Here is a 27,392-nt window from a genome sequence, read left to right as displayed (position 1 = left end):
CCTGCTTTGCTTTTGAACCACCCAGTGAAATTTCCTGGCGCCAACTCAAATCGACCCGCCTCCAGACCCCAACAAAGGCTTCGGCCCATGAGTTCTTGTTTCCCGCCTACTCGGTCAAGAACCCTGCTGCTGGCTGTGCCCTTTGCATCCTGGGTGGCATGCAGTGACCCGCTCTCTGGGACCTGTGAGTATAATCAGCTTCTTCTCTGCTTCTGTGGCCACACCAACTTTACTATACCTTACCCGCATCGACATGCTTCCAGTAGAAACCACGAGAGAGGACAGTGTAAGTACCTCTCCTCACAGCCCTTCTCTGGGTGATGGGCCATCTGTAACCCGGTACCTCAACTCACACGTGAGGAAAGGTCCCAGCTCAAAACACTCTGCTTTTCCACCCGGCAGGATCATCAAGACCTACAGGGACACACATGCCTGAGAAATATCCAGCTCACACCAATGCAGGGCTGAAATCAATCCCCACTGAGGGAAGCTGGAAAGATTTCATTCTAGTTGCACAGAAGTAATTCCTCTTAGTGACTCAGACGAGGCGGAGAACCCAAAGCCAAGTGCAGCCTCCCCGGGGAACCTGGTTTTTAACAAACTGGCTGGAGAAAAACCCACACACCCTTTTAATGCTAGTTTGATGGAGTGAAAACAAATGTGTGTTTCAAGGGTGCACACCTTCCACAAAATAGAGGCTTCATCTCGATTTTTCTCTTCTTTCTCTATCGCTATGGTCACTGGGACACATGCACACTGTGACATGCCTTTAAAAATGCACACACACCCACACACATTTATATACTTATCCTGCAAGCCTCCTTCACGATTAGCCCAGCCTGATTCATGCACAGCACAGGTATTTAGGAAAATGACTATTCATTCTCTACTACCCCACAGTCTGGAAGCTTGGACGGCAACCACAGGGTAACTATGGCAGGCAGCCTCTCAGATGGTCCCCAAAGATCCCTTCCTCCTGCTATTCAGTGTCTTATGTAATCCCCTTCCTTTGAGTAACTTGCTTCCAACCAAGACACTAAAGCAGTATTGAGGGGATGTCATTTTTGTGATCACTGCCAACCTGCTGGCAGACCCCCTGCTGAAGGCTTTGATGAAGGAAGCTACTTTGTAGGAGAGGTCCGCGTGGCAAGAAGCTGAAGGTCACCTCCAGGCAACAGCCAGCGGGGACCCGAGGCTCTCAGTCCGATAGTCCTTGGGGAACTGAATCCTGCCAATAACCACGTGAGGCTCTTTCCCCACCTGGGCCTTCAGATGAGGCCCCAGGTCTGGCAGAGAGCCCCTGACTAGACCCTATAGAGCATAATAATGTGTATTGTTTTAAGCTGCTATGTTTTGGGGGGGAATTGGTTATGCTGCAGTAGATCACTAATACACTGGGGAAGCAATGGATGGGCTTGGCCTATTTTTAAGTTTGTGGGTTCCAGAGAGAATCTCAAAAATAGAGAACCAGAGATAAAACAGGGACAACTGAACATGGCAGAAATCAGCAAGAAGACAACAATAACAAAGAATGACAACCCTATAAAACTCCCAGCATGGAAAAGTAGCTAATGTCAGGATCCTAATATGACCCCAAAATGTAACCCAAGTCCTACAGGACAGGCAGAAGTTAAAAGAAGGGAGAGAGAGTGATTCTAGAAGGGGTTAGGACAAGAAGCAGCTCACCTACATTAACATTCTGATTTTAACAGTCATCACGTCTAAGCTGCAATAATCTCAACTTCTTTGTTTTAAACCAAAGACCTAAGGAATGAAATACTTTCAAAACACCATCTCTGCTGGCCTGAGCAGCCAGATGTTTAAACATGAAATTCTACTGACCAGATTTTTTCCTTTGTGCATTCTCGTTTCTGAGAGCCAGTAGTGTGTTAAATCGAAATGAAGGATGAGTCCCACGCGGTGGAAAGAGCAGTATTTCCACTGTGGGGCTTAGCAGAAACATGAGAAGTTTATGTGTGTTACCTGACACCCCTCCCTCCAGACCTAGAGGGTACCTCTGTCTGTACAGAGTATCTATTACACATGGAGCTCTCTGGCCGGTCAACTGGGACAAGCATCTGTGACTTACAAATCTACCTCATCCTAACTTGAAATGCACCTGAGCTCTGTCTAAACCTGGGGGTGGGACTTCCCTGGTAGCTCAGTGGTTAAGAATCCGCCTGCCAATGCAAGGGACACGGGTTTGATCCCTGGCCCGGGAAGATCCCACATGCCATGAAGCAACTAAGCCCGTGTGCCACAACTACTGAGCCTGTGCTCTAGAGCCCGTGAGCCACAACTACTGAGCTCGTGTGCCACAGCTACTGAAGCCTGCGCGCCTAGAGCCCGTGCTCCGCAACGAGAAGCCACCACAATGAGAAGCCCGCGCACCGCAACGAAGAGTAGCCCCCGCTCGCCACAACTACAGAAAGCCCGTGTGCAGCAACGAAGACCCAACGCAACCAAAAATAAATAAAATTGATTCTTTAAAAAATAATAATAAATAAATAAACCTGAGGGTGTTTCTAGGGAGAAAAAAAAAAAAACTCAGGGTTGAACTGAGCCACAGCTTTGGGTCATTTCAATATAAACTATGTTTTCAAAAGTAAACCATACAGCTAAGCTTCTGTACAGCAGAAGTGGAAACATTAAAGAGCCAGGTTCAGACAATCCCGAAAAACCCCACATCTGGAAAGGAGTAGAGGGGCTGCGCTGCCCTGACATGTCTATTCTGTCAATAACGTATGGCTTCAGGCTGCTGGTCCACTCAGCCTGTCCTGCTGAAACCAAAGGGAAAAGGAAGGAGGAGGAGAATCAAACATCTAGCAAGGAGGTCAGGGTCAAGCTATTCGATCAGTTAAGAAGCTCCCAGGAGTTACACGGCTGTTCTTAGCAAATCAGCTCAGTGGGCCCAGGTATACGGGGACAGAGGCAAGAAGCAATTTGATGAGAGAGGGAAAGCCTGCATTTTAGGTTTCTATTCCTAAAATCAACCCTTTTCCCACCATCCTCTCATTCCCAGTGTCTCATTTAACCATTATTTGTGTGCATTACTGACAGATGTTTTGAAGATCTTTAGTGATTATGTAGATTTACTGAATGATCTCTATATTAAGGTACTACTAATCCCAGTTTCATGAACATTTATAATCAGTGTTATGCCTAGTTTTTCAGTAACAACCTCATACATTTCTAAGTTAAATTTGAACAGTTAGTCCTGCTTTCTGGTTTAGTGATTTTATAAAGTTCAGTATGAAGTCTTAAAGACAGATTTCTGGGAGAAAAGCTTTGAGTACTTAGGTATGCATTAATATCCTTTTATATCTGTGGATTTATTTCTTCTTCTCTCTCTCTCCCTCTCCCCTTCCAGAGAGAGAGAAGAAAGGGAATAAATTACACAGAAAGAGCTGTATGTATGTTTAGAGATAGCTTAAATTACCACTTCACGCAGGGGAAGAGCAACTAAAAATTAGGCAGGACTGGAAGTGCTGAATTAAGCCATTAGCCAGAGAGATTGAAGGATGGAGACTTCCTCCCAGGAGGATATATGCCTTTCCCCACATCCCTCCTGGCTACACTAGCTCCAGGGAACAGAAGGCTACAAGCTGGCAGGGTCTCCCCACTGCTCCAGGCACGGCTCTTCCAAGGACCACCATACATGCTCAACAATCTGGTCCCAGGGCAATCACCCTCAGCCTCTCTTTCTGACTCAAAGGACACCTTTTCTTTCTCTTTCGGCAGTTCCACAGCGGTGTGAGTCAAAGGAAGGGAGAGGCTTCTGAGAGGCCCTGGGGATGTGCATCCAAAGCAACGTTCAGGGTCGCTGAGGCCGCCCACAGTTACTCACCGGTGCACTGGTGCCCATCGCCGGCGTAACCAGGCAGGCAGGCGCAGCTGAACGAGCTGCCTCCGTGGTGAATGCACTGGGCCTGGTTGGCGGGAGCACAGTTGTGACGGCCATCCTCACAGGGGTTGGGAGGTGGGGCGATCACTGAAAAGAGAAGAAGGCAAGGATGTCCAAGAGCCCAGGCCTGCGAATGGGCGAACCCTGCACACCACCAGCATCGGGACATCTGGGGGCTTATAAGGAATGCAGGTTCTCAGGCCCCAGAGCAGAGCCAGTGAATCAGAATAGGAATTTTAACAAGATCCCTAGATGGTTTGTATGCATATTAAAATTTGAGAAGTGCTGGTCATGGTTTGTGGCTATAACACTAGGCATGAAGATCAGTCATTAAAAACTGTCCTGGATTAAAGTTTATAACTCCCCAGAGCACTGCTGCTTTGCATGCCTGCATATGTACGTACGTATGTACGTACGTACACACACACACACACACACACACACACACACATACACACACAGTCTCTGCGATCACTACTTTTTCATCTCACTGGATTAAAAAGTGGGCTGTCTCTAATATCATCTAGCTCTAACAGTGGGATGAATTTGGAATTCTAGTTCTTTTGGATCCACTCTTTGGTCAAGGATTTTTCTGGAATTCTAGAAAGGCTATATTTATTACAGACGGAGCTCTTTGACCAGTCAAGTGAGACAGGCCTCTTTGAATTACAAATCCATTTCATTCTAATTTGAGAAACATTTGACCTCTATCTAGACCTGTTGGTATTAGAGAAGTTCATAGTCTTGTTACATGATTGGGCCAAACACCAAGATACACAGCAGTCCCGACAGAGGTGAACATTCTTCCATAACTTACACCAAAAATATCTATTTAGAGAAAAACAACAACACAACAACAACAAAAACACCCAAACAAAAACAAAACCCCAACAAACAGGGCGGAACTGAGCCATAGCTTTGGGTTATTTCAATGTAAATTGTCTGTTTTCTAAAAAACCATCCAACAGAACTTCTGTATAACAGACGTGGAAACAGTAATGAGTCCAAGAGCAAGGTTCAGCATGATTTTGGCTAAAAAGAGGCACAGTTTTGGCACTCACAGACGCAGGTGTGCCGGTCGTCTGCAAACTCATAACCACTCCGGCACTCACACCTGTAGCTTCCCAGCAAGTTGACACACACAGAGTTGGGGCCACAGCGATGGAAGCCAGTTGCACATTCATTTACATCTAAGAAGGAATAAGAACAGAAAAAGCTGCTTAAACCAAAGTCCCCACAGGTGGAAGGTCTGCAAACTCAATGTTCGCTCACCCCTAAGAGGTTTCAATGGGACCAACGGTTGGTAGACTCGACAGGGGTTGAAATGTAGGCTAAGCACCAGATGTGGATGCATGTTGCAGATCGTCATAAACATAAACATTTATTTCAAGTCATTCCAGTATGAGCCCCAGGGAGATATGTTTTGAACAAATATTCTGAGAATTCTTTAAACATTTAAACAATTCTGAACATTTAGAAGAGAAACACACAAAGTAACGATTTTTCTTTTAAAATGTAAAGACATTTCCACTACTGCTTTTGAGACACAGTAAGTGAAAGAAATAGGTGAATGTCTGAAATCTGAAGGTAACCAGAAAATGCACTCTTTAATGAATGTAAAAAATACTTGATTCCGTCTTAAAATGACAACATTTGAGAATGTAAAATATCCAGGCATTACAAGAGCCATTTTCAGGGTCCCAGCCAGAAATACCCACCTCCAAACTACCCTCTTAAACCTAACCAGAATCTGCTTAGTTTTTAAATAGCTGTATTTAGATGAATAGCTGCTAAACTCATTTATCCATGGAGACGACAAAGCAGACACTTGTCTTCTACGGACATAATGTTGGAGGACTCCATGAGGGAACGCAGAGCATACGGCTCTTACCCACGCAACTCCGTCCATCTCCCTGGTACCCAGATGCACACTCGCAGGTGTAGTCTACACCTGTCGCCGGATGGCACTGAGCCGTGGTAGCACATGTGTGACTCCCGTCATAGCAAGGATTCACTGGGGTGGGATCTGAGTCCCCTGCATGGGTAGAGAGAAAATAAAAAACAAAGGCACAATCTGGCTGTCATAAAGAGAACGGCACAGAAGAAAGAAGATCGGCAAGTCCTTGGAACTGGCTGTGGACCTGTCTGTCTGGGGCCCGCCTGGCGACCTTACTAAATTATTAATATCCAAAGCGAGGGCGGATCATCTGCGTCGCAGTTTTCGATTCCAGAATGGCTTCCCCTTGCCCACTCTGCAGACAACTAACCTTTTCTTGTTTACAGCAGGTTTGTGTCAGGGAATTAAAATATCCAACACATGGCATCCTTTTATTTAAAAGTGCTTTCATTCTATCTTCTCAGGATAATTCTCTGAGGCAGGCTGTCATTCCTTTTATTGGTAATTTTCACCGATAAGGAAAATAAGCGAGAGACATTAGAAAACTTGCCCAAGCTCACAACGCCAGGAAGTGGTACATCAAGGACTTATACCCAAAATTTCTGCCTCCTAATTGCGCAGTCTCTCACTAAGTGCACTATTCCATGGGTCAAAATTCAATTAATGAGAAAATCTTGCTTTTTAAAAAAAAATTTATAAGACCAGATAAATAGGAATGGCTTTCACAGTATTTACTCTTTAGGATTAACCTTGCCATGACTCCATCCATCCACTGGGTAGTGATGACTGTTAACATCTGAAATCTTCCCTAGAGATCTTTACTTCTAGATCGAGTGTAACAGTAATGTGTATTAAGCACTTATGTGCCTAGCACTGTTCTAAACCCATACATATACCATTCCATTAAATACTCATGTCTATAACGTGAGGAAGGTATCGTCATCATCTTCATTTTACCGCAGCACAGAGAGGTCAATTAACCTGCCCAAGGTCACACAGCCAGAAGAGGTGGATGCATCAAAAAGCTGGGCAGTCTGGCTGCAGAGCCCACCCATGCTTTCCATCATTTTGCTACAACTACCACCAAAGGAACTTCATAAAGTCATCTAATCGAAGCCAAGAGCACAGAGATGGTGGCGCTGGAGACAGCCCCAGTTGCCCAGACTGGATGAATCCGTTAACTTTGGGCACTTCCATTTACTTCTCCGATTCCTCAGGTGTAAAATGAGAATAAAAATAATGCTTATATCTGCTAGAACTGCTGAAGAAAATAAAGAAAACCCAACTCAATGTATGTGAAAGGAAACTCCACCACAGGCCAGCCCACACAGCCCCCAGTGACTGCGTTCCTTCTTCCTCACCAGCCGGGCAGAGTTCATTCTCGCTTGAAGTTTTAGCTTCGTCTCAGTCCTGAGAATTAATTCTGACCTTAGATTCAAAAGATTGCATGAGCCCCACCCAAACCTCCCAGGCTCTACCTCAAGCCATCCCTGCTCCTAACGGGGCTCCATCTAAGTCATGATAACTAGCCTTCTGTCCCCGGGTTTCTGTCTCGACAGCCAGCTTGGTGCACAAGCCTACCTTGCCCTCCACAGCTGTCTCACTGCCCTAGAAACCAGCAGCTTGGCATCCCTAGACTTTGGCAGTACCACCTCCCCCTGGACTCCCTTTGCTTTCACTCTAGCTCACACACATCTCCCCACCCCCTGACCTCACGTGGGTGGGCCTCACCCACATAATTCCCAGTCTAGATCCAAGTGCTTGCTGCTGTCGCCTACCTCACAGATGGACTTCCCTCTAGTCCTTAGGACGCCTGGCCACTTCCCCAGTGCTAGCCCACCGCCCACGTTACGACTCTTCCAGTTTCCTCTATGGGTCTGTTGTGAATGGGGATGCCTTGGCCGAGTCCCTGATGGGACGCCTTCACTTTCTGGTAAACTCCCATCATCGGTTTATAAGAGACACCATGTGTGGTCCCGCGGCGGAATATTCTCCTATCATTGATTCCCACATTATGGCCTGAAAATAAGGAGGGCCATGGGTTTACCCTCAGTTCACCTCAGTGACATTGGCTGGAGTAACGGAATCTTTGCAAGTAAACAGGACCAACAGTGGCTCTAGCATTTTTAAACCTGAGGAGCTGAAGTACGCCAGCAGAGGCCTCGCTCCCCAAATCACACAGACATCCATGGACGTCCCTCATCCCTCCCCTCTGGTTCTCTTGCCAGACGGGCCCGGGAGCACAGCACTGGGGTTGACTTGATCGTATTGCCCAAGGTCCTGAGTCAGTCCCCTGAGTGTTGCAGTTGAGAAAGACAGGGTTGCATCCTCACTGAAGGCCCCACGTGAGACAAGAACCTGACTGCCCCCCATTATTCTCTCCATTTTAGGAGAAGGTTTTGTACCAATTCCTGACGTACCCAGTCAAAGGAAGAAGTGAGCTTTGAAATGTTTTCGTTTACAAACACTAGTAGCTTAGCCCTCACGTTCAGTACTTTGCAGTATCAAAACTTCACCGTGGCACACTCCAGCAGAGAGTAGTGAGTATATGTAATGTCAGGAGTTTACCATCCGGTGAGGTATTAAAAGAAAAAACATGCAGCACAAAAGTTGATTGGCAAACTTGGACAGGACACACTAGCGTACCTGAAATTGAGGAGAAAGTGTGCATAATTACATCATGCTGACTTAAAACAGACTTCACTGACAGCACGGCCACATCATTTGCTGAGCCCAGCGCAAAACGAAAATGTGGGACTCTTTGTTCAAAAATTATTAAGTTTCAAGATGGTGACAGCACAGCTTTAAACCAAGGGTCAATCCTTTCTGAGCCTGAGGCCCTGTGCTCAGAATTTGGTTTCCAAACGCACTATATTCAAAACCCATTTCTAAAAATGTTTGGTTATCCATTCTCTATGGCAAGTTAGCTTTTCTCCTATTACAGTGAATAAAGAAGAGCTGTATCCTTCTTAAGACATTTTCTATTTCACCCTTACCCTCCTGAACAGCTTGACTCTCTGACAGAGGATCTGGAACTAATTTACTCATTTAATCAAGAGGGGAAGAGTGGTTTTCCTTAAAGGAACAGTCCGTCCAGCTTCAATGCATGGCCCTCTGCCCAAAGGCTCCTCAGCTGGAGAGCTGAGCGGGAGAGCAAAGGCAGGAAGCGTTCCTGGATCCTGCCCTGTGAACCCACCAATACCAGCCAAGCCGCACGGGAAGCTCAAACTCTCGGGGAGGGCAGGGGGCTGACTGGAGGGTTGTGGAGGTTCCGGACACTCCTTCTAGAACCCGGGACGCTGAACCCGGAGCTCCCACGTCAGGTGGGGCAGCTGTGTTGTTTCGCGCGCATGCCAGCCAGATAAACGCTCCCTCCAGAAAAAGGCAAAGGCTCTTGAGACGATAACTGCCATGCACTGCGAGGGGGAAGAAAAAAAGGTGGTGTTTTGTACCTTTTATAAATTTTCTTCTTTCTTCCCCTTTTTTCTCCTATTTTAATAAATTTTAAAATTTAAAAAATTTTCTTCTTTCTTCCCCATTTTTCTCCTATTCGGGTAGAATGAACACTATTGCTGTTTTCTGTAGGGTGGATGAACAGGGTTAAAACCCAAAGGTTAAATCCCCACGTTCCTTCTTTTAAAGTTTGGTCTATATTACGAGGCAGGCGCGGGGTCTGTGGAGTCGACGTGGAGCCGCAGTGCCGTGAGGGGGAAACAGTGGGCTCTGGAGCTGGCGTTGGGTTCGAGTCCCAGCTCAACACTTCTAGCTGTGACCAGGCAGATGACTTCATGTCTACACCGAAGTCTCTGTAAAATGAGTAATAATTCCCTTACTGGGTAGGGCTGTGGTGGGGATTAAATGAGTTAATTCACGCAAGGTACTTAGAACAGTGCTTGGCATCAGGAAGACTGTCCTTTGCTACTACTAGCACTACTACTGCTTATTATTATTATTTGACCTGGGTAGAAGGGAAAAATCATGCAACTCTAAAGGCAAATTAGCAACTTGGTACCTGCCAGTTTGCTGGCTTTCTGACCCTTTGCTACTTCTCCCTTTGGCTGTGTCTCTAGGAAAGACACACCCAGAGATCTGTCTTTTCCTTACATGATTCCAGAGTCTGAATGAGACCTTGAGGGCTGGGAGGCTCTCCTGATAAACTACTCTTCTTACAGATCAGACACCTACACCCAGCAAAGGGCTGAACTGGACATTCAAAGGTGAAGGTCATTTTCCCCTGGTGTTCTTGTTGAAATCTCTCCTTGAGATCTTTTCCTTCCTTCTGAGGTACGTGTTCCTGTAAAGTCAGCTGACATTTTTATACTATTAATTCACTACCGTATAACCCCTTCTTCAGACACTCAATGGCTGCGCCCCCCAACCCAGTTTCTTAAAACCAGACCAACAAACCACACCAACAAGCTCAGGATTCCCGTTTCAAATCACCTCTGCATCCTAGGGAGGACCCTGTCCTCTTACCTTAATCTCCTGTTATCATACTGCTGAAGTGACCGCTGCACATCGAGCCCAAGGAGGCTTAAGGGGCCCTCAGCTCCCGTGGTGAAGCACAGACTCTCCAGTTACAGACTCGCCTCTCTGAGGTATGGATTCTGGGCTCAGCAGTATCAATACGGAACTGAACAAGGGAAACATTCTTTCTCCTCATGTGCCTCTTCTAGGGGAAGACTGCCTACTGGTTTTGAGAATTAAAATGCTCCCTTGATCTGACAAGGTCATTTCACATCTGTAGAGTTCCCTGACTTCCCAGGCTCATCCTCTGGCTTGCCTAAAACATTTTTTAAAAATTAGCATACTTTAGTTTTTTAAAACAGGTTTAGGTTTACCAAAAAATTGAGCAGAAAGTACAGTTTCCATAGCTACCTCCTACCAATTTGCACAGTTTCTCCTGTTATTAAATATCGTGTATTAGTGTGGTACATTTGTTATAACTGATAAACCAATATTGATATATTGTTATTAACTAAAATCCATAGTTTACATTGGCATACACTCTTTGTGTGGTCCAGTTCTATAGGTTTGGACAAACGTATAATGATGTGTATCCACCACTATAGTATCATACAGAATAGTTTCACTGCCCTAAAAATCCCCTGTGCTCTACCTATTCATCCCTCTCTCCCTCCCCCCGAGCCCCTGGCAACCACTGATCTACTTACTGTCTCTACAGTTTTACCTTTTCTAGAAAGTCTAGAATCACACAGTACAAAGCCTTTTCAGACTGGCTTCTTTCACTTAATAATATGCACTTAAAGTTCCTCATGTCCTGTAGTTCCTTGATAGATCTAGAACATTTGTATCCAGAGCTTCAGTGGCCATGGCTCACGGGCCCAGCCACTCCACGGCACGTGGGATCTTCCCGGACCGGGGCATGAACCCGTGTCCCCTGCATCAGCAGGCGGACTCTCAACCACTGTGCCACCAGGGAAGCCCGTATCCAGATTTTTAATCAAGCTTCCCAGGTGAGGCTAATGATGATTGAAGTATAAGAACCACTGCTTTAGAGTTTTTTTTCCCCACAACTGTTTTTTCAAATTGATATAGTTCACATACCATGTAATTCACCCATCTAAAGTACACATTCCATGCAAATGGAAATGAAAAACTGAAGAAACATCAAGTGCGCAATTAGTTTTTAATATAGTCACAGAGTTGTGTAACCATCAACCACAATTAATTTTAGAACATTTTAATTTTAATCCCCCCCCCAAAAAAGAAACCTTGTACCTTTTAGCAATCAACTCCCTATCCCACTATTATGCCTCCAACCTAGGCAACCACTAATCTACTTTCTGCCTCCGTAGATTTGCCTATCTGGATATTTCGCATAAGTAGAATCATGTAATATGTTATCCTTCATGACTCATTACCTTCACTTAGCATAATGCTTTCAAAGCTCGTCCATATGGTACCATGTAACAGTGCTTCATTCCTTTTTATGTTTTATGTTTATGTCTCCATGGCGTATCCTCTCCACATAGGTTTTCAAGATGCAGCATCACCCATTATAGAAGAACTACTACACTTTCATGATCATACGTTAATAATCATATTTTTAATCAGCTCCTTGGTCCTCTATATTATTTTACTCATCTTAGCAACTAAACTAACACATACAAGTACAAGAGATGCACGAGAAGTAGAAACCATCTGGACAATCTTACCAGCCATTATCCTAATTCTAACTGCCCTGCCATCATTACAAATGCTTTACATGCTGGACTACATAACACTTCCCTTACCGTAAAGACTATAGAACACCAATGATACTGAAGCTATGATATACAGACTATGAAGAATTAAATTTTGACTCCTATATAATTCCAACATCAGACCTAAAAACAGGAGAATTACGACTAGTAGAAGTAGACAACGGAGTAGTTTTACCTACAGAAATAACAATCTGAATACTAACCTCCTCAGAAGACATTTTACACTCACGAGCTGTGCCTTTACCCTTTACGAGGCGTAAAGACAGAGGCAATTCCAGGATGCCTAAACCAAACAACTCTCATATCACCACGACCAGGTCTATATTACAGACAATGCTCAGAAATCTGTGGATCAAACCATAGCTTTATACCCATCGTCCTTGAACTAGTACCACTAAAATACTTTGAAAAATGATCCTCATCAATATTATAAATTCCTTAAGAAGCTAAATAGCATTCACCTTTTTAAGTTAAAGACTGGGAGTTAAAACTCCCTTTCATGATATGCCACAATTCAACACTTCAACATGATTTATTATTCTATTAATAATTCTAGTCCTATTTATTGCATTCCAACTAAAAATTTCAAAATATACTTATTATTCAAATCCAGCGTTGATGTCTACCAAAGTACAAAAACAATCTACCCCTTGAGAAACAAAATGAACGAAAATCTATTTGCCTCTTTCATTGCCCCAACAATAATAGGACTTCCTATTGTTATCTTAATCATTATATTCCCAGGTATTTTATTCCTAACACCTAATCAACTAATTAACCATTGTATAATTTCAATTCAACAATGATTAGTTCAACTCACATTGAAACAAATAATAGCTATTCACAATCACAAAGGACAGACCTGAGCACTAATACTTAACATCACTTATTTATTCGATCAACAAATCTATTAGGACTATTACCACATTCATTTATACCTACTACACAACTCTCAATAATATTAATAGCAATTTATAATATTAGGAATATAATAATAATAATATTAGGAACAGCAGTTTCTCTATGGGCAGGAACTGTAGTTACAGGCTTTCATCACAAAACAAAAGGGTGCTTAGCTCACTTTCTACCACAAGGAACACTGGTTCCTCTTATTCCTATGCTAGCAGTCATCAAAACTATTAGCTTATTCATTCAACCAACAGCTTTAGCCATACTATTAACAGTTAACATCAGAGCAGGACCCCTATTGATTCATTTAATTGGAAGAGTGACTCTAGCATTGCTGAGTATTAGCACCACCACAGCTCTCATTACATTTCCTATCCTTGTCTTACTTACTATCCTCAAATTCACCATTGCAATAATTCTAGTTTATGCATTTAGCTTACTAGCAAATCTTTACCTACATGACAATACATAATGTCCCACCAAACGCATGCATATCACATAGTAAATCCCAGTCCCTGACCCCTTACAGGAGCTCTCTCAGCCCTTCTAACAACAGCAGACCTAATTATATGATTTCACTTCAACATTATTATTAGCACTAGGCCTACTAACGAATACCTTATCAATAGATCAGTGATGACAAGACATCATCTGAGAAAGTACTTTTCAAGGCCATCGTACACCAAGTGTTCAAAAAGGACTTTGATATGGAATAATCCTATTTATTATTTCAGAAGTCCTTTTTTTTTTTTACCAGTTTCTTTTTGAGCCTTCTACCACTCATGCCTTGCCCCTACACCTGAACTAGGGGGATGCTGACCACCAACAGGCATCCGTCCTCTAAATCCATTAGAAGTACTACTTCTTAATACCTCCGTATTATCAGCCTCTGGGGTATCCACGATCTGACCTCACCACAGCCTCATAGAAGGAAACTGAAAACACATACTCCAAGGTCTTCTTAACACAGTCGCCCTAGGCGTTTATTTTACATTTCTACAGGCCTCAGAATATTACGAAACATCCTTTACAATTTCAGATGGGGTATACAGGTCAACGTTCTTCATAGCTACAGGATTCCACAGACTGCGTGTAACTATTGGCTCTTCCTTATCGTCTGCTTCTTACATCAATTAAAATATCACTTCACGGGGCTTCCCTGGTGGTGCAGTGGTTGAGAGTCCGCCTGTCGATGCAGGGGACACGGGTTCGTGCCCCAGTCCGGGAGGGTCCCACATGCCGCAGAGCGGCTGGGCCCGTGAGCCATGGCCGCTGAGCCTGCGCGTCCGGAGCCTGTGCTCCGCAACGGGAGAGGCCCCAACAGTGAGAGGCCCGCGTACCGCAAAAACAAACAAACAAACAAAAAAACACATCACTTCACATCTAACCACCATTTCGGCTTCAAAGCCACTGCCTGATATTGACGTTCTGTAGATGGAGTATGACTATTCCTTTACGTACCCATTTATTGATGAGGATCTTATTGTTTTAGTATTAAATAGTACAATTGACTTACAATCAATTGGCTTCAGTAGAATCCGAAAAAGAATAACTCTAAGATTGACATTAATTACAAACATAGCACTAGCCTCACTACTTGTATTTATCACATTCTGACTTCCCCAATTAAATATTTACACAGAAGAAACAAGTCCTTATGAGTGCGGATTTGACCTTATAGGATCAGCACGTCTACATTTTTCCATACAATTTTTCCTGGTAGCCATTATATTCTCCTTTTTGACTTAGAAATTGCTCTTTTACCCCCTACCCTGAGCATCTCAGACAAATAATCTAAAAACAATACTCATTATAGCTTTATTCCTAATTTTATTACTAGCAATCAGCCTAGCCTAATGAAGGAACCCAAAAAGGACTAGAATGAACTGAATATGGTAATTAAACAAAATGATTTCAACTCATTAGATTATGATTAAGTTCATAATTACCAAGTGCTTTTAGTGTATATAATTATTATAACATTTACAGTATGTCTTATAGAATTATTAATATTATAATTAATTATAATAGAATTATTATAGAATTATAATAGAATTATAATAGAATAGAATTATTATAGAATTATAATAGAATTATTAATATTATAATTAAATATTATAATTAATATCTCACCTACTATCTTAACTATCATGCCTTGAAGGCATAATATTATCACTATTCATTATAGCAACGCTGGTAATCCTAAATACACATTTTGCCCTAGCCAGCATAATACCAATTGTTCTGCTAGTGTTCTCAGCTCGAGAAGCCGCACCCGGACTATCCCTACTAGTAATAGTATCAAACACATACGGCACTGATTATGCACAAAATCTTAATCTCCTCCAATGTTAAAAGTTATTATTCCTACAATTATACTAATACTACTAACATAATTATCAAAGAACAACATAATGTGAATTAATACCACAGTCCCTAGCTTATTAGTCTCATAGCCTTTTTCTTCTTAATCAATTTAAGGACAATAGCCTCAACTTTTCACTAATTCTTTTTCCCCAGCTCATTAGCACCATTATTAATTTTAACAACATGACTCTTACCATAATTAACAGCCAGCCAATTTCACCTACCTCAAAGAATCATTAACTCGAAAAAAATTATATATTACCATGCTAATTACATGACAAATATTCCTAATTATAAAATTCACTGCCACAGAATTAATCTTATTTTATATTTTATTTGAAGCAGTACTAGTTCCAACACTTAGTATCATTACCCGATGGGGTAATCAAACAGAATGTCTTAACACAGGACTTTATTTCTTATTTTATACACTAGTAGGATCACTTCCACTCTTAGTAGCACTAATACATATTCAAAATGTCACAGGCTCACTAAATTTTCTAATACTTCAATATCGAACACAGGCAATAGCCAACTCCTGATGCAACATTTTCATATGACTAGCATGTATGATAGTCTCTCTAGTAAAAATACTCAACGGCCTTCACCTTTGATTACCTGAAGCACATGTAGAAGCCCCCATTGCAGGATCCATAGTCCTCGCAGCTGTACTAATAAAACTCAGAGGCTACGGTATATTGAGAATTACAACAATACTAAACCCACTAATATATTTCATAACATACACTTTTCTCATACTCTCCTTATGAGGAATAATCATAACTAGTTCAATTTGTTTATGCCAAACAGATCTAAAATCACCTAGAGCGTATTCTTCTGACAGTCACATAGCACTTGTTATTGTAGTCATTCTTATCCAAACACCTTGAAGTTATATCGGGGCCACTGCTCTAATAATTGCCCACTGCCTCACATCATCCATATTATTCTGCCTAGCAGATTCAAATTACAAACGAATTTACAGCAGAACAATAATTGTAGCCCGAGGTCTACAAACATTCCTCCCAATACCAGCATGATGACTACTAGCAAGCTTAACAAACCTAGCTCTACCCCCTAACTATCAATCTAATTGGAGGACTCTTTGTAGTAGTAACATCCTTTCCATGATCAAATATCACCATTATCCTCATAGGAATTAACATAGTAATTACCACCTTATACTCACTATACATATTAATCATAACAAAATGAGGCAAATATACCCACCATCATTCACATGAGAAAATGCTCTCATAACCCCTTCACATTTTACGTCTCTTACTCCTATCATTAAACCCCAAGGTCATTTTAGGGCCCTTGTACTATAAATATAGTTTCAAAAAAACACTAGATTGTGAATCTAGTAACAGAAGACTAAATATTTTTATTTACTGAAAAAGTATGCAAAAATTGCTAATTCATGCTTCCATATCCAACAGTATGACTTTTTCAAACTTTTCAAGGATAGCTATCCATTGGTCTTAGGAACCAAAACATTGGTGCAACTCCAAATAAAAGTAATAAACTTATTTACCTCTTTCACACTAGTTATACTATTTATACTAACGATACCAATTATAATAACAAACACCAACATCTACAAAATAACACATACCCATCCTTTGTAAAAAAAACCACTATCTCATATGCTTTTATCACCAGCTTAATTCCAACGATAATATTCATTCATACAGGGCAAGAGATAATTATCTTAAACTGACATTGAATTACTATCCAAACCCTTAGCTTCAAAACAGACTATGTCTCAATATTTGTGCCAGTAGCATTATTTGTCACATGATCTATTGTGGAATTTTCAATGTGATACATACATGCACTCAGTTGCTCACATGAATCAATTCTTTTTTTTTTTTTTTTTTTTGGAATCAATTCTTTAAATACTCCTTTTTCTTATCACAATACTAATTCTTATCACTGTTAACAATCTTTTACAACTTTTCATTGGGTGAGAAGGAGTCGGAATTGTATCTTTTCTACTTATCAGGTGACGATATGGACAAGCAGATGCAAATACAGCCGCTCTCCAAGCAATTTTATATAATCGCATTGGAGACATTGGACTTATTTATCAACAGCATGATTTCTATTTAATTTAAACTCATGAGACATACAACAAATCTCTATACTTAACCAAAATCACTCAAACCTACCTCTAACAGGACTTGTGTTGGCTGCAGCTGGAAAATCCACCCAATTTGGCCTCCAGCCATTCCCTCAGCAATAGAAGGCCCTCCTCCCGTTTCAGCTCTATTCACTCAAGCACAAGAGTTATAGCAGGTATTTTCCTACTTATCTGCTTTTACCCTTTAACAGAGAATAAATGTACCCAAACAATAACATTATGTCTGGATAAACATAACTACATTATTTACAGCAATATGTGCTCTCACCCAAAATGACATCAAAAAAATTGTTGCCTTCTCTACTTCAAGCCAATTAGGCCTTATAATAGTAACAATCGGTATTAACCAACCTTATCTAGCATTTCTCCATGTTTGCACACATGCCTTTTCCAAGGCCATCCTGTTTATATGCTCTGGCTCCATTATTCATAGCCTACATGATGAACAAGACATTCGAAAGATAGGAGGTTTATTTAAAGCAATACCTTTTACCACAGCGGCCCTCATTATTGGAAGTCTCTCACTGACAGGAATACCGTTCCTCACAGGTTTCTACTCTAAAGAACTAATTATCGACACTGCTAACACGTTGTACACCAACGCCTGAGCCCAGCAAATAACTCTCGTCACCACATCCCTTACAGCTGTCTATGGCACTCGCATTATTTTCTTCGCACCATTAGGACAACCTCGGTTTTCTACTTTAATGAAAATAACCCACTGCTAATCAATTCTGTTAAACATTTATTAGCTGTAAGTATCTTTGCTGGATTCATTACCTCCAGCAAAATTCCCCCAATGACGATCCCACAAATAACAATACCTGATTACCTGACGCTAACTGCCTTTGCTGTGACCATCCTAGGTTTTATTCTGGCATTTGAAATCAGCCCCACTACACAAAACTTAAAATTTAAATATCCCTCAAATTTCTTCAAATTTTCCAACCTCATAGGCATTTCCCATTATACACCGCTTCCCACCATACTTAAATTTATCAACGAGTCAAAAATCAGCATCATGTCTCCTAGATTTAATCTGACTAGAAAGCATCTTACCAAAAACGACTTCCCTTATTCAAATAAAATTTTCTATACTAGTGTCAGACCAAAAAGGCCTAATCAAACTATATTTTCTTTCATTCCTCATTACCCTTGCCCTAAGCATAATTCTATTTAATTACCATGAGTAACCTCTATAATAGCCACAACACCAATAAGTAATGATCAACCAGTAACAATTACCAATTAAGAACCATAGCGATACAACACTGCAATTCCTATAGGCTCTTCACAAAAAAACCCAAAATCACCTGTATCATAAATTACCCAGAGTCCCCTAGTCCATTAAATTTAAATACAATCTCCACTTCCTCATCCTTTAAAACAAAGAATACTATTGAAAATTCTATCATCAACCCTGAAAGAAATATACCTAGAACAGTCTTATTAGAGACTCAAACTTCAGGATACTTCTCAGTGGCTATAGCTGTCATATAACCAAATACTACTAATATTCCCCCTAAATAAATAAAAAATACTATTAAACCCCCAAGTGAATGACCAAAATTCAACACAATCCCACAACCAACACCACCACCTACAATCAATTCAAGTCCATCATAAATAGGTGAAGGTTTTGAAGAAAAGCCCACAAAACTAATTACAAAAATAGTACCTAAAATAAATACAATGTATATTATCCTTATTCTTACATGGAATCTAACCATGGCCAATGAAATGAAAAATCATCATTTTAATTCAACTATAAGAACACTAATGACCAACATCCGAAAATCACACCCATTAATAAAAATTATTAACAACGCAATTATTGACCTCCCAGCTCCATCAAACATTTCATCATGTTGAAATTTTGGTTCCCTTCTGGGCATTTTGTTTAGTTCTACAAATCTTGACAGGTTTATTCCTAGCAATACATTATACATCAGACACAATAACTACTTTTTCGTAAGTAACACATGTCTGCTGAGATGTAAACTATGGATGAATTATCCGATATCTACATGCAAATTATTTGCTTATTTATTCATGTAGGACAAGGCTTATATTATGGATCCTATACCTTTTTAGAAACGTGAAGCATTGGAATCATTATTTACAGTCATAGCTACAGCATTCATAGGCTATGTCTTACCCTGAGGACAAATATCATTCTGAGGGGCAACAGTTATTACTAATCTCCTTTCAGCAATTCCATATATTGGCACAAGCCCTGTCGAATGAATCTGAGGTGGATTTTCAGTAGATAAAGCAACTCTCACACGATTCTTCGCCTTCCATTTTATTCTCCCATTTATCATTGCAGCACTAGAAGCTGTCCACTTACTATTCCTTCACAAAACAGGATCTAATAACCCCACTGGAATCTCAACTGATACAGACAAAATCCCATTTCACCCCTACTGTACAATCAAAGATATCCTAGATGCCTTACTGCTAGTTCTAATACTAATAATATTAGTGTTATTTTCACCCGACTTACTAGGAACCCAGACAACTACACCCCAGCAGACCTTCTCAACACACCACCTCGTATCAAGCCAGAGTGATAATTTTCTATTTGCATATGCAATTCTATGATCAATTCCTAAGAAATTAGGAGGAGTAATGGCCTTAATCTTTTCAATCTTAATTCTAGCATTTATCCCAATGCTTCACACATCCAAACAACGAAGCATAACATTTCGACCTCTCAGTCAATGCGTATTTTGAGTACTAGTAGCAGACCTATTAACACTAACGTGAATTGGAGGACAACCCACAGAGCACCCCTTCATTATTATCGGACAACTAGCATCCATTCTATATGTCTTTTTAATTCTAGTACTAATGCCAGTAACTAGCATCACTGAAAATAATCTCCTAAAATGAAGAGTCTTTGTAGTATCAATATATCTATGACCCTGGTCTTGTAATGTAAATCAGAGAAGGAGAATAACACATCTCCCCTAAGACTCAAGGAGGAAGCTCCAGCTCCACCATCAGCACCCAAAGCTGAAATTCTATTTAAACTATTCCCTGAAGATTTGTTATGGGACATTTACAAGATTACTAAGTACAATCTTAGTATTAAAATAACCTCTTTTTTACCATAAATTACCATGTACTTCATGCATAATGTGTATTACATTAATAAGTACATATACATGATATGTATACATGATATGTATAATACATGATATGTATAATATAATATATATTATATTATATATTATAATATATAATATATTTATTATATATAATATATATATTATATATGATATTATATATAATTTATATATATTATATATAATATATATAATATTAATATAATAACATATAATACATGATATGTATAATCGTACATTATTTACCCCATGCTTATAAGCATGTACATTACATAGTACATATTATTGATTGTACACAGTACATTAAGTCAAACCAATTCTAGTCAACATACATATCATACCCACTAGATCACGAGCTCAATCAGCAAAGCTGCGTGAAACTATCAACCCCACTTAGCAGGTGTCCCTCTCTTCCTCTGAGCCCATAACTTGTGAGGGTTTCTATTAATGAACTTTATCAGACATCTGGTTCTTCAGGACCATCTCACCTAAAATCACCCACTCTTTCCTCTTAAATAAGACATCTCGACGGACTAATGACTAATCAGCCCATGCTTACACATAACTATGGTTTTATGCATTTGGTATTTTTTAATTTTTATAGGGATGCTGGGACTCAGCTATGGCCATGTGAGGTCTTAACACAGTCAAATAAACTGTAGCTGGACTTTAATTGAATATTATTTACCAACATCATCAACCATAAGGTGTTATTCAGTCAATGGCTACAGGACATAAGGAAATTACACACACATACATACACATACACATTGAACAGGTAAATAACCTGTTTAACAAGCCCTCCTTATGCCCCACTAAGTCCCATATTCTACATGCCCATAATGCCCTGTCAAACCCCCCAAACAAGGCAAAAACATATAAATACATAGAATTTAGTTAATTTATCCAACAAACATAAACAATGCTCAAAATAGGATATACCTAGAAAATAAACCCTAATCGTACCAATGAATTACTTAGATATCTACCATTTATATAGACAGGCATCTCCCTAGATCTATGGACCATTTTTATCAAATTTTTAATACTAAATCTAGCATAAATCATACAACTATATACATGTTATTTCACAATATAAACACAACTTGTTAATGTAGCTTAAACCCTAAAGCAAGACACTACAAGTGCCTAGATGAATTTATCAACTCCATAAACACTGAGGTTTGGTCCCAGCCTTTCTATTAGTTTTTAATAAAATCACACATGCAAGCATCCGAGCCCCAGTGAGAATGTCCTCTAAATCCTTAAAAGGACCTGGCGTCAAGTACACTAAGACTAGCAGCTCATAACACCTTGCTTAACCACACATCCACAGGAAACAGCAGTGATTAAAATTAAGCCATAAACAAAAGTTCGACTAAGTTATATTAACTAGGGTTGGTAAATTTCGAGCCAGCCACCACGATCAAACGATTAACCCAAATTAATAGAAATTCAGGGGAAAGCGTGTTAAAGAGTAACATAAAGTTAACTTTTAATTAAGCTGTAAAAAGCCATAGCTAACATAAAAATAGACTACGAAAGTGACTTTAGTATTTCCTAATTACACGACAGCTAAGACCCAAACTGGGATGAGACACCCCACTATGCTTAGTCCTAAACCCAAATAATTATTCTAACAAAATTATTCGCCAGAGTACTACCAGCAGCAGCCTAAAACTCAAAGGTCTTGACAGTGCTTCACACCCCTCTACAGCAGCCTGTTCTGTAATTCATAAACCCCGATAAACCTCACCAATCCTGGCTAATTCAGTCTATATGCCGTCTTCAGCAAGCCCTGAAAAGGAATAAACGTAAGCATAATTGTACATAAAAACATTAGGTCAAGGTGTAACCTATGGAGTGAGAAGAAACGGGCTACATTTTCTATCTCAAGAATGTATTTCTCACTACACGCAGGTGTTTATGGAAACTAAAAACCAAAGGAGGATTTAGTAGCAAATTAAGAGTAGAGTGCTTAACTGAACAAGGACATGAAGTAAGCACACACTGCGCATCACCTTCCTCAAGTATTACAAGAGCTTCCTACAATCTATTACTAAACACTAATTATATGAGAGCAGACAAGTCGTAACAAGGTAAGCACACTGGAAAGTGTGCTTGGATAAATCAAAGCATAGCTTACATAAAAGCACCTAGTTTATCCCTAGGAGATTTCATAATTTATGAACACTTTGAACTAAATCTAGCCAACCCCCCACAAGTTTTACTAATATAAGCAAATTAAGTAAAACATTTACTCCACATTTAAAGTATAGGGGATAGAAATTTAAAATATCCTCTGGCACTACAGAGAACCTACCTTAAGGGAATGATGAAACATTAAAAGTAACAAAAAGCAGTTAACCCCTTGTACATTTTGCATAATGATTTAACTGGTAAACATTTAACAAAGAGAACTTAAGTTCAACATCCTGAAACCAGATGAGCTACTTATGAACAGTTTATTAGAACAAACTCATCTATGTAGCAAAATAAGTAGATTTATTATAAGAAGATTTATAAGAAGATTTATAAGTAGAGTTGACAAGCCTAACGTGCCTGGTGATAGCTGGTTGTCCAGGAAAAGAATCTTAGTTCAACTTTAAAAATTACCAAAAAAATTATAAATTTTAATGTACTTTTAAATGTTAATCTTAAAAGGTACACCTTTTTAGAAATGGATACAACCTTATCTAGAGAGTAAAAACAACACCATAGTTGGCTTAAAAACAGCCACCAATTAAGAAAGCGTTCAAGTCCAACAATAACTTTATCTTAATACCAATAATAATGAGCAAATCAACTCCTAGCTTTATACTGGACGAGTCTATTGACCAATAGTGGCAATAATGTTAATATGAGTAACAAGAAATATTTCTCCTTGCATAAGCTTACATCAGTAACTAATACTATATTGATAATTAACAGCACATGAGCACAATGCAACATTAAATTATTTATTCAGTAAGAGGTTAATCCAACACAGTCATGCATTCAAGAAAAGATTTTAAAAAGTAAAAGGAACTCGGCAAACATAAACCCTGCCTGTTTACCAAAAACATCACCTCTTGCATAACTAGCAGTAGAGGCACTGCCAGCCCAGTGACAACTGTTAAACGGCCATGGTATCCTGGCCATGCAAAGGTGGCATAATCATTTGTTCTCTAAATAAGGACTTGTATGAATGGACTCATGAGGGTTTTACTGTCTCTTATTTTCAATCAGTGAAATTGACCTTCCCATGAAGAGGCGGGAATAATAAAATAAGACGAGAAGACCCTATGCAGCTTTAATTAACCCCCCAAAAAACTAACTAAAGCACTAAGGGATAAGAAATTTTTATATGGGTTGACAATTTTTTTTTTTTTTTTTTTGCGGTACGCGGGCCTCTCACTGTTGTGGCCTCTCCCGTTGCGGAGCACAGGCTCTGGACGCGCAGGCTCAGCGGCTATGGCTCACGGGCCCAGCTGCTCCGCGGCATGCGGGATCTTCCCGGACCGTGTCCCCTGCATCGGCAGGCGGACTCTCAACCACTGAGCCACCAGGGAAGACCCCTGGGTTGACAATTTTGGTTGGAGTGAGCTCAGAGAACAAAAAAGGCTCTGAGTGATTGAAGTCTAGACTTACTAGTCAAAACATATCATTTCTTGATCCAAAAATTTATCAGTGGAACACGTTAGCCTAGGGGTAACAGCTCAATCCTCTTCTAGAGTTCATATCAACAGTAGGGTTTATGATCTCAATGTTGGATCCGGACACTCCAATGGTGTAACCTCTATTAAAGGTTCATTTGTTCAATGATTAAAGTCCTACGTGATCTAAGTTCAGACCGGAGTAATACAGGTCGGTTCCTATTATATATTTCCCTCAGTTCAAAAGGACAAGAGAAATAAGGCCCACTTTAAAAAAGCACCTGATAAACCAGTTAATGATATAATCTTAATTTAATTAATATATACAAAATATTACCCAAGTACAGTGTTTGTTAAGGTGGCAGAGCCCAGTAATTGCGTAAAAGTTAAACCTTTGTAACTGGAGGTTCAAATCCTCTCCCTAACAAAATGTTTATAATTAACATCTTAATACTCGTTATCTCCATTCTCCTAGCCATGGCATTCCTCACATTAATTGAACGAAAAATCCTAGGTTATATGCAACTTTGAAAAGGACCAAATGTCGTTGGACCATATGGCCTATTACAACCTATTGCTGACACAAATTATTCATTAAAGAACCATTATGACCAGCTACATCCTCCATTTCCATATTTATTATTGCACCAATCCTAGCCCTAATCATATGAATTCCTCTACCTATACCTTATCCCCTCAGTAATATAAATCTAGGGGTGTTATTTATAACAGCTATGTCAAGCCTCGCCGTATATTCCATCTTATGATCCGGATGGGCCTCCAACTCAAAATATGTATTAATTGCAGCCCCACGAGCAGTAGCACAAACAATTTCATATGAAGTAATACTAGCAACTATTCTTCTATCAGCCCTTTAAATAAGTGGAACTTTTACTTTCTCAACCCTCATCACAACGCAAGAACATTTATGAATAATCTTCCCATCGTGACCCCTAGCTGTGATTTATCTCCTCTCTAGCAGAAACAAACCGAGCCCCCTTTGACCTAACAACAGAAGGAGAATCTGAACTCATAGCGGGTTTCAACGTAGAATATGCAGCAGGCCCATGCATTATATTTTTCTTAGAATATGCCATTATAATGAATATTTTCACAACAATCCTCTTTCTAGGAGCATTCCACAACTCCCGCATACTAGAACTATATACAACCAACTTTATTATAAAAACACTATTATTAACAGTTTTTTCCCTATGATTTTGAGCATCCTACCCTCGATTCCAATATGATCAGTTAATACATCTACTGTGAACAAACTTCCTACCACTAACACTAGCCCTATGCATATGGCACGTCTCACTACCTACTATAACATCAAGCATCCCTCCACACACATAAGAAATATGTCTGATAAAAGTTATTTTGACAGAGTAAATAATAGAGGTTTAAGCCTTCTTATTTCTAGAATCACAGGAATTGAACCTATCCTTAAGAATTCAAAGTTCTTTGTGCTACCATATTACACTTTTTTTTTTTTTTTTTGGTGGTACGCGGGCCTCTCACTGTTGTGGCCTCTCCCGTTGCAGGGCACAGGCTCGGATGCGCAGGCTCAGTGGCCATGGCTCACAGACCTAGCCGCTCCGCGGCATGTGGGATCTTCCCGGACCGGGGCACGAACCCGTGTCCCCTGCATCGGCAGGCGGACTCTCAACCACTGCGCCACCAGGTAGGCCCCTATTACACTATATTCTATACTAAGGTCAGTTAAATGAGCTATTGGCCCCATACCCCGAATATGTTGGTTTATATCCATCCAGTACTAATAAAACTCCATCATCTTTATCATCATCCTAACAACAATTCTCTCAGGGACCATAACTGTAATAACCAGCTCTCACTGACTACTTATCTGAATCGGATTCGAAAGAAATATTAGCCATTATCCCCATCATAATAAAAAAGTTCAACCCATGAGCTACAGAAGCGCCCACTAAATAGTTTCTAACACAAGCTACCGCATCAACATTACATATAATAGCTTTTATCCTTAACCTATTATATTCCGGCCAATGAACCATTACAAAAATCTTTAATCCAATAGTATCAGTAGTAATAACAATAGCCCTAACCATAAAACTAGGACTATCTCCATTCCACTTCTGAGTGCCTGAAGTTACATAAGGTATTTCATTAATAGCATGCCTAATCTCATTAACATGACAAAAACTTAAACCCTTATTAGTATTATACCAAATTTCACCATCCATTAACCTAAATTTAATACTATCCTTATCCATACTATCTATTATAATTGGACAGTTATGACATTCTAAAAATCTATTCATCAGTTGATGGGCATTTGGGTTGTTTCCACCTTTTGGCTATTATGAAGTTTTCATAAGCTTTTCTTTCTCTTGGTATATAACTAGGAGTAGAGTTACTCAAATAGTAACTTCGTGTTTAACTATTTTGAGAAATTGCTGTTTTCCACAGTTACACCATTCTACACGCATACCAGCAACATGTGAGGGTTTCAGTTTCTCCACATGCCCACCAACATGTGCTATTATCCATTTTTTGACTATAGCCATCCACATGCATATAAAGTAGTATTTCATTATGGTTTTGATCTTTGCATTTTCCTGATGATGAATGATGTTGAGCATTTTTCATGGGCTCATTGGATGTCTTCTTTAGAGAAATACCTATCCAAATTTTTTGCCTATCTTTTAATTAGATTATTTGTCTCATTGAGTTGTAAAAGTTCATATATTCTAGATACAAGTCTCTTATTAAATATATGATTTGCAAATATTTTCTCCCATTCTGTAGGTTGTATTTCACTTTGTTGATAAAGTTCTCTGAAGCACAAAAGTTTTTATTTTTTTATTTTTATTTTTTGGCCGTGCTGTTGGCTTGCAGGATCTTAGTTCCCCAACCAGGGATTGAACCTGGACCACAGCAGCACTGAATCCTAACAACTGGACCACCAGGGAATTCCCAAAAGTTTTAAATTTTGATGATATCCCATTTATCTATTTTTTTCTTGTTGCTTGTACTTTTAGCATAATATCGAAGAAACCATTGCCAAATTCAGGGTCACAAAAGTTCACCCCTAAGTTTTTTCTAAAATTTTAAGTACATTAAGGCCTTTGACCCATTTTCAGTTAATTTTTGTATATGGTGTGAAGTAGAGGTCCATCTTCATTCTTTTT

General features: G+C 39.9%; 1 protein-coding gene and 1 pseudogene across 3 annotated transcripts in view; one reads left to right on the top strand and one right to left on the bottom strand.

Annotated features, from left to right (window-relative positions):
* Positions 1 to 27,392, bottom strand: part of NID2 (nidogen 2) — a 78,907-nt gene that overhangs the window by 15,561 nt on the left and 35,954 nt on the right. For all 3 annotated transcript variants that reach the window (XM_060142618.1, XM_060142609.1, XM_060142623.1), the window contains exons 9-11: positions 5,796 to 5,939; positions 4,966 to 5,094; positions 3,848 to 3,991 (exon numbers count right to left, since the gene is read on the bottom strand). In XM_060142618.1, coding sequence (XP_059998601.1) covers positions 3,848 to 3,991; positions 4,966 to 5,094; positions 5,796 to 5,939 — 417 coding nt within the window. The remainder of the gene's footprint in view (positions 1 to 3,847; positions 3,992 to 4,965; positions 5,095 to 5,795; positions 5,940 to 27,392) is intronic.
* On the top strand, positions 12,691 to 13,409 carry LOC132516238 (ATP synthase subunit a-like; annotated as a pseudogene).

This window comes from Lagenorhynchus albirostris, chromosome 1 (genome assembly GCF_949774975.1).
Source record: "Lagenorhynchus albirostris chromosome 1, mLagAlb1.1, whole genome shotgun sequence".
NCBI classification, from domain to species: domain Eukaryota; kingdom Metazoa; phylum Chordata; class Mammalia; order Artiodactyla; family Delphinidae; genus Lagenorhynchus; species Lagenorhynchus albirostris.
This window is presented reverse-complemented; position numbering and strand designations above follow the sequence as displayed.